Below are 13,387 nucleotides of genomic sequence, written 5' to 3'. Positions count from 1 at the left end.
ATCTTAATGCACTTATATCGTTCAAGATTTCTTTGTCGCCGTAACAGCAGTTCTCGCGCGCATGGGAAGCAGGCTAGCTCTTATGTTCGTAATAAATTCAGGCACTATTCATCAAGTACACCAGAATCTAGGGTAAATAGTCACGCAGCTTTTGTTTAATTCATATCCATGACGCCTGAAATACAGTGCAGCTGATTCTTCTGTTTTGAGCCCATCGGGCCAGAGCGCCAATGTAAATCCAAGCAGGTGATTGTGGTTGGAAACTTTATGCTCTTTCAAGGGACTTTCTACCTAACATTTTCTGAACAACTCGCGTCACTGGGAAATTCAGGGTATACAGGGTGTAGATGCATGCGCATACGATGCATACGGGCATCCTGCACACGTAAAATCACGTTTATTGCGATTAGCATTCGGTGGGAGCTCTACGAACTTTCAGGGAACCTTCTGTCTAACCGCTTTGTTGTCAGCTAGGGCCATTGAGTCCTATAGTCTATTAATACATCATCGGGCTACTCTTCTCTAAGTTCCAAACCAACCACCAGACCAACTTGGGTCACTGAGTATGTGTAACAAGGTATGTGCCGGTCTTCTATGAACCTCTTTCATGACAACTTGGATCACTTCGCATGTGCCTCTCTCAATGAACCTTTGTGACACCAAGTTGGGCCATGGGTATCTGCCACTGGGTGTGTGTTGCTCTTCAATTACAGTTGACTGATAAAGGCCTATATTGTGGTTGGGCAGACTCGAATACATGTCAGATATACTCAAACAATATTGTCAGAATATATCGTCGCGGTGAAGACGACTAGTGAATTGAAACTAGGAGGACGAAGTTATGTGTCATCAGACTTATTTTAAATCTATGAGTTTTCAAGGAGATGACGCAAAACATATTTCTCACTGAACTATCTGAGTTTTTTTTATGTATCGTGGTCGCTATTACACAGTCCTCAGATAATATTTGAGTAGGTACAGTTACAGTAATTGAATGTGTCCATACGTCAAGATTGCCATTAGCATGATGCCTTAACAGACCTCAAAATTGAATTCGAGGACATATTTTCAAATCATGATAAACTATTGCCTAGCAAATATTTAAATACTATATTACAAGACCACATAAGCCAGCTAGTTACTGACAACATAACAGCTACCGAAGTTTCCCTGTGCAATGAGAAGGCAGGACTGGGGATCTTTTCTGAATCCCTTCAATGGTCTTACTCTCTTCGCCTCCCCAACTTCCCGCCCATTTTTCAGGCAGAACTAATAGCAATTATATTAGTATTACGAGACATTTCCAAAAATGACTCATTAGCTGTTATTGTGACCGACTCACCGTCTGTGTGCACAGCATATACAGCATCATCAAATTCAAGAATTCTGCGAACATTTTGGTTAATGGTTCCTTCGCACTTGCGGCAAGTATGCTTGCTTTGGGTACCGGGACATCATGGTTTGCACTTGAATGAAATGGCTCACTCACTCGCACGAGCATCCCTTAATGGCCGTGCCATATCTGTTTTGTCGACAGCAGCTTATGTAACCGCGGCGAGGTACCGAAATTTCTGTATATTGCAAAATTGCTCAACATCTTTTAACAACGTCTTCTGATTTCCAGCATCTTTGTTTCTCATGGAATCATAATTGGTGTCCTTCAAGGCAATTGGAAGTTTCCTTTACAAAACTGGGATGCCGTATGCTGCCTCTAAAATTTCACCTGCACAGGTCTGGTCTCGTCGTGTCCCCTCTATGTTCTTTCTGCAATTAACCTGAATCCATTGAACGATTTTATTGCCATAGCAATTATATGGACACTCCAAAGCAGATTTCTGCCGTCGGCGTCGCCGTCGTCGTCGCCATCGCCGTGAGGTTCCGTATGACGTCAATAGAGATGAAATCGTCGCCGCGCGCCGCCGAACGCTGTATGTACGAGTAAAAGGGCGCGAGGGACGCGCGCTTTCACGGGGAGTGAACCCAAGGCGGAGAACAAACGCGCGTTCTGCGCCGCGCTCCCTTAAGGGCTGCAGAAGTAGGCGTCTCTTTCCTCCTTTACAATAACCATATATGTAGAGCAAACGCGCCTTCTTCCGACGCGCGAAAAGCCGTGGGGGGGAGGGGGAGGGAAGGGAGGCGACGTTTAGCTGTGGCACCAAGTGCCTATTTATACCAGAGGCTCCGGCAACAGTCACCAACGCCGCACGCATTTTGTCCGAACGCGGGCAGAACGCCGACGGCGTCGACAAGTTCTGCGTGTGGCCGGTGCTGCTGCAAGTCCAAGTTTATACAGCTGATAAAGCTGCTATCATTACTCCGTATAGCTCGCTATAAGTTTGCTATCGCAATTGATGCTTCGCCTTTCAGGTGAAACTGCGACAACTTTTTTTTATAGAAAGCAGATAATTGGAAATTTTATTTTGAAAACTTGGACTATTACTAACGTTGACAACCATTCTCTCTTTTGGGGCGATTTCATTGGGAAACAGCCACGGGGATGCTTCTCTTGCAGTTTACGATTTCATTAGGGACACAAGAGTACATTGGTGAATTTCAAGAATTACGAATTATTCCTGTTATTTAAATTCTCTATGTCGGAATTATTTCATCTTGAAATTCCTCATAGTACTTTTCTAAATTCTGCTATACGAATTTATTTTTCGTTTAAATTCCAATAAACACAGCTGAAACCGCCTGCTTCTTGGCCAATCTCCCGCAGTGGGTATGAGCGAATGCTTGGGAGATGAGATATCTGGTGGCTACCAGTGCCATGTCTTGAGAAGGAGTTCAGCCTTCCGTGTTTGCAGGGTTACTCTGTTCTGTGTAAAAGAGTGGCGCCGGCTTCTGCCTCCTAAGAACTGATTCACACGCGCACCACGCGCGGGCTTCGAGTCTGTGCCGCTGTGTGGCGCAACGTGCTTGCTGGGACGTGGGACAGAAGAACTCGGCTGCATACACGCATCGTACATAACGGAGCTCTGCGGAGGCAACACGGTATACGGCTGCCTTGCTTCAATGTTGATCGCATTCACAGCAAGATTCATCGTGAGAGAGGCTTTGGCAGGATTTCTAAATATTCATCTTAATAAGAATACGAGCTACCCACGTTTCCGCTCTGATCCACCCCGCCGTCTTCCTCTCTCTTTACGTTGTGCTTATGAGTAATCTATTTCTGCGCAGCTCTTAGCTTACCCGCAAGTCACGAGGTTGTTTATCGTCTTCCAGGCTTACACCCTATGGCGCACTAGGAATAGAGTTCACTGATTACGTAGTACTCTTTTGAATGACTCTGGTATGCTAACGTTCATGGAGCTAGTCAGAGAACGTTACCTGTATTATAAACTGAAATTTATTGTTTTCTGGCGATGCATTTGGAGATTACTTCGAATTCTGCACATCGGTAAGTCTATGCCGAGTTGCCGCTATAGGCCCTCATTTCTTCGCGGTTTAAGATATTTCCTTCATTGATGAACAAAACAACATTCCCTAAAACTGGGTACTAGTGAGATACTCTTAAACATTACACCACTAATCCTTTAGGCTGTGTCCCGGCTGCTGTTTTCTATCGCTAACTCACTAAAAGTGGAGAAATTTGCCCTGATTCGTGTCATCTCTGTTAGCCGGTGTTTTCACATTTTCTTCCGTTCAATTAGTGCAGATCTTGTAGGGGGCACTTTCGGAAGAAATGTGACATATTTGAACAATAAGCTTTTATCATCGATTTTTTTTTTTTACATTGCAGCGGTTTTATTCGTTGACATAAAATCTAGCATCGCTATTTACCCTCACGTTACGATCCACCAATATTGATGTTCATGGGCATTTGCTGGATTTCCAGTCTCAATTTCAAGGCTTGGCGTGAAACAACTTAATATCTGCACCCAAGGCTACTTGCCTTGTCTCTAGGAAGTCCCTGTGCGCAACAAGCTTCAGCCACTCTCTCCAGATTAGCCTTGTTCCGCCCAGTCAGGGAGAGCCAACAGCCGAGGGAGGCGAAATGCTTAGCCGTGCTTTCGCCGATGCCGGCCGAGGCGCCTGCCGCAAAAAATGAGAGAGTACACTGTGAGAAAAATGCTATACCCGCCGCGGTGGCTCAGTCAGCTAAGGCGTTGTGCTGCTGAGCACGAGATCGCGGGATCGAATCCCGGCTGCGGCGGCCGCATTTCGATGGAGGTGGAATGCAAAAACGCCCGTGTGCTTGCGTTGTAGTGCACGTTAAAGAACCCCAGGTGGTCAAAATTATTCCGGAGCCCTCTACTACGGCGTGCCTCATAATCAGAACAGGTTTTGACACGTAAAAGTCCAGAAACAAGGAGAAAAATTCTATAACACAATTTAACGAGTAAAAACTCTATAAAAGACGATCACAGATGTACAAAATTATGCACATCGTGCTGTGTGCATGATCACCTTTCATAGACAGCCGTATTAATAAAGCTCTGCAGCGGCACTTGTTTTTCATGATCAAGAAAGTTAAACTAGCCTTCAGACAACGTTTCACTAATTTTACACCAAGCCTTACTCTCAGTAGGCACACATCTTGAAGAGCCTGATTTGCTAGTGAATTAGTAGAAACCCGTTAGAACTTCGTAATGTAATGTTTCTTACGCTGGAATCTTCACAGTGGTTACAGAAGCCTGTAGAAATTTTGATAAACATGGTTAGAAAGCTTAACAGACGCCCGCTCCATCAAGGTTCATTGCATCATTATTATTTAGGGGTATTAGGATGTTACCGGGATTGTTTGGGGTGCTCACCAGCACCTGCGCATATTGCATTGTTTCTTAGGTAGTTGCACGTCAGTGTGTCTTCATGCGTGCCTTTCGTGACGTCAGAATTAACCCACAAACGCGCAACTAGAAGACATATGAGCGAGAGTGGTGGCGTGGAACAGAGTTAGAACACAGCTAGGGCTTCTACTCTGAAGGTTGTAAGTTCGAATCTTCCTCCAGTGCAATACATTTTCAGGCAAGGAGTGGCACCTGACACCGGGAAAAAATGCCGAAAACTAGTGGGGCAACCAAATTAGTACAGGTGCCACCGAATTAGGAAAGCCACTAAGCTTCAACAAAGTCACTCCCTCATCAGAGCAGGAATTGCCCTCCCTGGTGCAGTATTTCGTACCTGCCTCCCTCGTTAACCCATGGCCATCAGTCCCCAGGAGCTGCAGAGCACCTGATCAAGGCGGTGGTTGTTCTTGTTCTTTCTGTATAGACGGGCTCGTCAGATAATTTTTGTGCGCCCGCTCCGGCATTTTGGTGGCAGTTAAAAATAACGAGCGGGCGGACATTCGATACGACCCCGACGTTCAAGCTTGCTGCTTTCACCCCCACCGAGTTTGTAGTTTCTTCGGACGGACTATTCGCTCGATAAAATATTTAGTTTATTGTCGTACTACTCATCGTTTCTACATTCCAGTACACCGCCACTACTACGTGAAAATATCTATATGCTGCAACTTTGCGAAAAAGCAGTCGACTTAATAATTTTAGACTATTTATGCTCGTAACCCAAAACAACCAGGTTAACGAGCTTGTGCTGGAGGCATTAGACATATCGGGTATTACTTCTACAGAACTAACATCTTCCTCTTCTCTTTGCCACTATGCCTCTCCTTTGAAAACCATTCTTGCCTTGCGATGGGGTACATCTCACAAACCTTGACTGACTGACCTTAGAGTCACAATTTCTTCCAATCTATCACAATATAACAATATATTAACGGTGGTCGCGTGGAACAGAGGGTGAACACCGGGCTTCTAATGTAAAGGTCGTAAGTTCGATTCCTCCTCCCGTCCACTACATTTTCAGGCATGGAGTGGCCCCTGGCATCGGCATATATATATATATATATATATATATATCATCATCAGCCTATATTTATGTCCACTGCAGGACGAAGGCCTCTCCCTGCGATCTCCAATTACCCCTGTCTTGCGCTAGCGTATTCCAACTTGCGCCTGCGAATTTCCTATATATATATATATATATATATATATATATATATATATATAATTCCTGATCTTGATTTTATGACAGAGAACAGAGTCACGCTCTCTCGGAGTAATTTCACGGTCACGTAGTGCTTAATGCCTCATTGCCCGGCTGAGCGTACGAATAAATAAAGAATATAGCCAAATAAAGATTAACTTTAAAGTAGTTACTGCTTAATACGTGTTTTGTATTAATTTACTTTGATGTGGTGGCATGGCATAGAGGGTGAACTCCGGGCTTCTATTGTAAAGGGCGTTACTTTGAATCCTCCTCCAGTCTTATACATTTTCATGCATGGAGTGGCGCCAGACACCGGCAAAAACTCTGCCGAGCGCCAGTGGGGCTATACTAGCTCTGTTGCAACCAAATTAGGAAGGCCCACTAAGCTTCAACAAAGTCACTTCCTCACCAGAACAGGAATTGGCCTCCCTTTTGCAGCATTCGGCCACTACCTCCCTCGTGACTCCTACAACTAACCCACGGCCCTCAGTCCCCAGCGGCTGCGGAGCACCTGACCCACGCGGCGGTCACACCAGCTACGCGGCAGAGGGTGCTAAGTATCTCTGGGTCCGGACAGGCCGCCAATAGAAACTGAACCTGGCTACGTTCAACACGCGCACCCTCTCGAGTGACGCTAGCTTAGCAGGATCATTTGAAGAATTATCAGGCATTGCCTGGGATATTATTGGCCTTAGTGAGGTTAGAAGAGCTGGTGAGGCTTTACACAGTGCTGACTAACGGCCACGTCCTCTGCTACAGAGGTCTTCCAGATAAGAGAGAATACGGAGGAAGATTTCTAATCCATAATGACATAGCTGGGAACATTCATGAATTCTACAACATTAATGAGAGGGTAGGAGTCGTAATCAAGCTGAATAGGAGGTACAGAATGAAGGAAGTACAAGCCTACGCCGCAACCTCCAGTCACGATGATGAAGAAATGGCATAGTTTCATGAACAGGTTGCATTAGCGATGAAAAAGTATCAAACTCAGTGTACTGTTGTCATGGGCGACTTCAATGCAAATGTTGGGAAAAAGCAGGCTTGCGAGCAAGCAATTGGTAACTACGGCATCCATTTTAGCAATACCAGAGGAGAGATGTTGATAGAATTCGCGGTAAGGAATAGGCTTCGAATAATGAATATCTTCTTCAGGAAAAATAACAAGAAAGTGCACCTGAAAAAGCCCTAATGGGGAAACAAGAAATGAAATAGATTTCATACTCTCTGCCGATCCCAGCATAGTGCAGGATGTAGAAGTGTTAGGTATGTCAAAGGGCAGTAACCATAGGTTATTTAGGGCTAGGATTTCTCTCAAATTGAAAAGAGAAAGAGTAAAATTAGTCAAGAAGAAACAGGCCAACCTAGAGGCAGTAAGGGTAAAAGCAGACCAATTCATGCTGGTGCTCACAAACAAATATGCAGCTGTAGAACAGGAAGATGAAGATAACATAGAGGTAATGAATGAAACCGTAACTAGACTGATCTCGAAGCTCCAATTGAAGTGGGAGGTGAGACATCAAGGCAACCAGTAGGTAAGCGCTCTCAAGTAACGGAGGACCTAATAAAGAAACGACAAAGCATGAAATTGTCCAACTCAAGAGATCACATAGAATTCCCCGAATTGTCAAAACTGATCAACAGGAAGAAAGTAAGGGATATTCGAAATTATATCGGGGGAAAGATTGAAGAAGCCGTAAAATATGAAGGCAGCCTGAAATCAGTCACAAGAAAACTTGGCGTAGGCTAAGGCAAGTTGCATTCACTGAAAGATAGCCATGGTAATATTGTTCTAGCAGGAGAAGGCCCACGGAGCAGTCGATAAGGGCAGCGTGTGTGGACAGAAAGTCGATTCCAAGGATGAGGTCATGGGGGCACTGTTCTAGAACAGCAAAAAGAACAGATGTGTAGCGACAAGAAATGGTGATGCGTGCAGTGCACATTCCAAGTACGGAAGGTGTACTCCGGTCGGCTACTCGGACGGTAGGTGATGTTGCGGGCGTCAGGGCTTTCTGGAGGCGGCGCCGGAGGCTCGAGCTCATTACAGAAATTTGTGCGCCTGTATTAACAAGAGCTGTAACTGCCACGACATCAACCAGAACTTCAAGAAAGTTGCATCGGGTATGAGGGACAATCAAAGGATTTTCAGGCCGGGTCGAAAATGCAGCGTCACCTCCGGAGGCTGCACTGGCTAGTTTTCCGAGACTCGGGAGGCGGTCAAAGGGAGACCGAGAGCGGCGAGGTTGCGGCGAGCGAGACTGACGGCGCTGGGGCGATGGTGAGCGGCTGATCCGCTTTTCACTAGGAGGACGTTCAGCACTTGATCGAGGCCTCAGGACGGAAGGACGGGGCATATGGTGCACGGTGTGGGCGATTGTAAGTGTTTGGTCGATAGGACGTGGGCCTGCGGCTGCGGCAATGGCGGGCGATGTGTCCAATCCTAGAGCATGAGAAGCAGATGGGCCGGTCATAAGGTGTGCACCAATCGGCTGGATTTCGATAACGTGGCTTGAAGGTAGTGTTCGGTCTTGCAGCAGCGACGACAGGGGCGACCGAGTTGGTAGCAGCATGACCGTTATCAAAGGTGGGTAAAATGCGCATATTCGCGACCTCTTGGCGAACCACGGCCTGAATTAGCGAAATTGGAGCCAGGTTGTTGCTTTGCATACCGTCATGAGAGGTAACGGGTGCCATGGCCTCAAGTTCTCGACGGACGATCCTGGTGATGTTTTCTGAAGCTTGCGCTTGCCGAAGCGTGGCTAAACCTTCGCATGAGGACGTGGCAGCCGTATTGGGAAGTCAGTCGAAGCGGTGAGTGATGCGTTGACTTTTGGCAGCTCAAAACGACGACATTCAGCGATGACCGACTCCACTGTAGAGCAGTTCTTACATAGTAGCAGATTGAATGCGTCATCGGCTATGCCTTTCAGTACGTGGCCCACTTTGTCCGCTTCAGGCATGTCCTTGTCGAACTTGTGGCACGGAGACAACATGTCCTGAATATACGAGATGTACGGCTCCGTGGACGTCTGAGCACGAATTGCGAGCTCCTGCTTGGCCACTAGTTGTCGTCCGATAGGTCTCCCAAATAGATCGCGTAATTTCTGTTTACAGACGTCCCAAATTGTCAGATCTGCCTCATGCGTATCGAACCAGAGTAGCGCAGTGCCTCGCAAATGGAACATGACATTCGCAAGCATTATCGTCGGGTCCCACTTGTTAGTGCGGCTTACGCGCTCATAAATTGTCAGCCATTCATCGACGTCCACGCCGCTTGTGCCGTTGAATGTCCCGGGGTGACGAGGGTGCAAGAGACTGACCGGTGACGGGCCTTGCTCACACTGGGTCGCTTGGTCGGTCATTGTGGTGGCAGCAACGCGCCTTCCGCTGCGAAGATCCAGTTCCCGGTGTTGTAGCGAGCTTACCCCGCACCTCCACCAAAGATGTTATGGGGAGAATATATATACAATGGATATATTTACAAGGTAAGGCACACAACACTACAGCAATGGTTCAGGAGAGCACGTGCACACCAGAAAGTCATGCCGTCGTCGTCATCCGAGCACCGACCACAGGATCGCCGCTCGTGACAATATCATCAGCAATTTCGATGAGATAGTAAAAACAGCGGCAGAATTCTATACTGACCTGTACAGTTTCCAGAGCAGCCAAGATATGTCATTCGAAGTATTGATTAACAGGATACAGAGACCCCTTCTATAACTAGCGCTGAAGTGTGAGGCGTCTTGCAAGACATGGCCAGAGGGAAAGCTGCTGAAGACGGAATAATAGTCGATTTAATTTAAAGATGGAGGACATATCATACTTGAAAAGCTTGCGGCCCTTTATACGCAATGCCTCACGACTTCAAGATTACCAGATAGCTGGAGGAACGCCAACATTTTATTAATCCATAAGAAGGTAGACGTTAACGAATTGAAGAATTATAGACCTATTGGCTTGCTTTCAGTGTTGTACAAGATAGTCACCAAGATAATTTCCAATAGTAGCAGGGCAACACTTGACTTCAGTCAACCAAGAGAACAGGCTGGCTTCAGGAAGGGATATTCTACGATGGGTCATATCCATGTCATCAATATGGTAATCGAGCAATCTGCGGCATAAAATCAACCTCTCTATATGGGTTTCATATACTATTAAAAAACTACAACCTCTACAATGCTATTCAGTGCTTGCTTCTAAGTATTCAAACTCTTATACTGGGAAGGCTTAGAAGAGAGGATGAACGGCGAATCTCAGCAACCTTCAGTTTGCAGATGACATTGTCCTATTCAACAACAGTGGTGACGAATTACAACAAATGATTGAGCACCTTAATCGAGAAAGTGTAAGAGTGGCGTTAAAGATAAATATGCTGAAGAGAAAGAATGTTCAATAGCCTAGCAAGGGAACAAGAATTCAGACTCGCCAGTCAACCTCTAGAGTCTGTAAATCTATCTAGGTCAATTACCGACAGGGGACCCTGATCATCAGAAGGAAACTTGCAGAAGAATAAAATTGGGTTGAAGTGCATACGGCAGACATTGCCAAATCCTGACTGGGTGCTTACCACTGTCGTTGATAGGAAAAGTGTACAATTATTGGATTTCGACCGGTGCACACAAATGGGGCAGAAGCTTGGAGGTTAACAAAGAAGCTCTAGAGTAACTTAAGGACAGCACAAAGAACGACGGAACGAAAAATGTAAAGCCTTACGATAAGCGACAGGAAGAGCGCAAGCGGTGTGGACCTGAGATACAATGGGCATAGCCGATATTCTAGCTGACATTAGAACAAAATGGAGCTGGGCAGGCAATGTAATGCGTAGGATGGATAACCGGTGGACCATTAGAGTTACAGAATGGATACCAAGAGAAGGGAGGCGCAGTCAAAGAGGGCAGAAAACTAGGTGGGGTGATGAAGCTACGAAATTTGCTGGTGCAAGTTTTTATCAGCTTGCGCAAGACAGGGCTAATTGGAGATTGCAGGGAGAGGCCTTCGTCCTGCAGTAGACATAAATGTAGGCTGATGATGATGATCATGGTGATGTGGCGAGGGTACAAATTGCCACGTGCGTATGACGCGTCGCCGTGAACAATACGACCACTTCGGCATGTTTTCTGTGCATGTGCACAGAGAGCTAAAGCGGAAACCTGAATGTTGAGGAACAATAGGGTTTCGCCACAACAACACTTATAAAAGCAGAAGAGGTTTGTATTTGTCGCTGGGAAGAGGTTCAACGGAATGAGATAAAGCGATCATTTTGCCTTCCTGAAGTGTGAAAGCATTTACTTTTTAAAAAAGAAAATGAAAGGAAACTGCGGTAATTGTCTTGTTCCTACGCTTGTCCAATTATTTGCAATCAAAGCGAAAGGTAAAAGCCGAGCCTGATCAATTGAGACAGATGGCGCACAACTCACGCCTGTGCTGGAAATAGCAGCTTGTTCTGGGATGTTTCCACGCTTCGGATTTAGCGCATGAGCTGTCGGGTGCCACTGACTCGTGCCCAGAGTGGTATGATGGTGATATTATTTTTCGGACTAAAGCGGTAAATTGCCAGTCCATGTTGTGACCAGCGTTTGCATATAGCACAGAGCTATAGCGTTAAACACCGGGCTTCGTTCTGCAACACATTTGTGATGCTCCTTCAGTACTTGTTTAAGATTGCCTGGTTATTCACGATTTCATGGTCGACGGTATTCGTACGCTCCCACCGTTTTGGAAACGCGTCCTGGGTCAAGGATGTATTTTTGAGTGACTCCATGCCTTGACATGTTAAGGTCCGCTACTTGCATGATACATGCAATGCAGAAATTCACTTTAATACAGCTTCAGTGGCGCAATTACCTGAAGATTGGGTAGCTTCAAAAAGCTCAATGTGCGTGCCCGGGACCGGGATCGTAGTGCATCAATGTCTGCTTTATTCTCTCGGCGGATTTATCACGGAACAGCTTTCGAGGCCGGCGTTCTTGTGTTTGCAGAAGCTTCCAATGCAAGGTATTTTCCTTCCAAAGCAAGAACTTAGGGAAAAAGCCTTGCAACTGGCTATGTTTCAGTTACATGTACGTAGCAGACACTGCCGCGAAACCATCACATTTTCTCAATAAATGAAATAACGAAGATTATGTATTCGATGTGCACAGAAATAAAGCTAGTCGTTGGAACACGCTTCTATATATATGAAAAATATGATTGGGCTGCTTATATATTGCTACTTGCTACTCGAAGAAGGTGATGTCGACTCTTGGATGTATTGGGACGTACCCATAAGCGATCACAGAAATCATTGCAATACTTTGTATTTCGCGCCGGCAAAACTTACCTAAATATTTACGAATCAAATTCATTTTTTAATAATCATTCGTCGCGATTACATACCATTCAGATCGTATTCGTACAGGAACGGCTAGCACCATTGCATATACAAATTCAAAGCATTCACCCAACAAGTCATATATATCCAAGATAATTAAGCCTCCGCATTGAATTTGACGATATTTCCCCATCGAATACTAAACTAATGCCATACTAAAATTTAAATCTCCAATTACAAGATTATCTTTTTCACCTGGAAACAAGCAATATAATTGCCACTGTTGCCTCACTCTTCCAAGAGATGGCTGGCGTGGGTATTTTCCATCCTTCTCTTAGTTGGTCCTTTTCTATTCGCCTTGCGGATCATACACCTATTTTCATAGCAGAATTATCGCCGATTGTTCTAGCTTTGCGGAAACTTCCCGCTAATAAATCGTCAGCTATCATAGTTACAGATTCTCTATCGGTATGTGTACCGCTTTCCACGGCAACGAATGCAACTATCCTTAGTGTGTTCAAAAATTTGGTCCCTACAACTTTGCAAAAAAATTATTTGCTGGCGGTTCCCGGCCACCGAAATCACACATTTATTAGCCAGCACGTCTCTAAGTGGACATTTGATCATTTTTTTACCAGCTACAGCTTATGTTACTGCATGAAGATACAGAAAATTTTGTTTGAAAAATGATTAAAACAATTTATCGCTGACACCACCTGCAGACTTCCAGCACCTCGATTTTTGCTGGAATAAACAGTGGTATCCTTCTCGGCAGTTGGAGGTTGCATACACCAGATTACGCTCTCGCATCCCGCACTTGAATTTTTATTTACATATTGCTGGTCTGAGGATGTCTCCTCTATGCCACAATTGTACGGAAATTAAATCGATAGAACACTACTTTATATCCTGCAGACAATATTCACACCAGAAAAAGTCATTAGTCGAGGCTCCAGTGTGCAAAGTTGGATTAGGGTTAAGTATGCCATTATTATTATCATTTGGGGCCTCGGCACTAGGGTATATTCACAGATACGTTTGTTGCGCAGTATTTGTTTATTTAACTGAAACAACACGATT

General features: G+C 45.3%; 1 protein-coding gene across 1 annotated transcript in view; it reads right to left on the bottom strand.

The window, feature by feature from the left end:
* Positions 1 to 13,387, bottom strand: part of LOC119444739 (3-oxoacyl-[acyl-carrier-protein] reductase FabG) — a 277,325-nt gene that overhangs the window by 51,800 nt on the left and 212,138 nt on the right. Inside the window, exon 2 of the mRNA XM_049664723.1 lies at positions 3,896 to 4,035. Coding sequence (XP_049520680.1) covers positions 3,896 to 4,035 — 140 coding nt within the window. The remainder of the gene's footprint in view (positions 1 to 3,895; positions 4,036 to 13,387) is intronic.

This window comes from Dermacentor silvarum, chromosome 3 (genome assembly GCF_013339745.2).
Source record: "Dermacentor silvarum isolate Dsil-2018 chromosome 3, BIME_Dsil_1.4, whole genome shotgun sequence".
Lineage (NCBI taxonomy): Eukaryota > Metazoa > Arthropoda > Arachnida > Ixodida > Ixodidae > Dermacentor > Dermacentor silvarum.
This window is presented reverse-complemented; position numbering and strand designations above follow the sequence as displayed.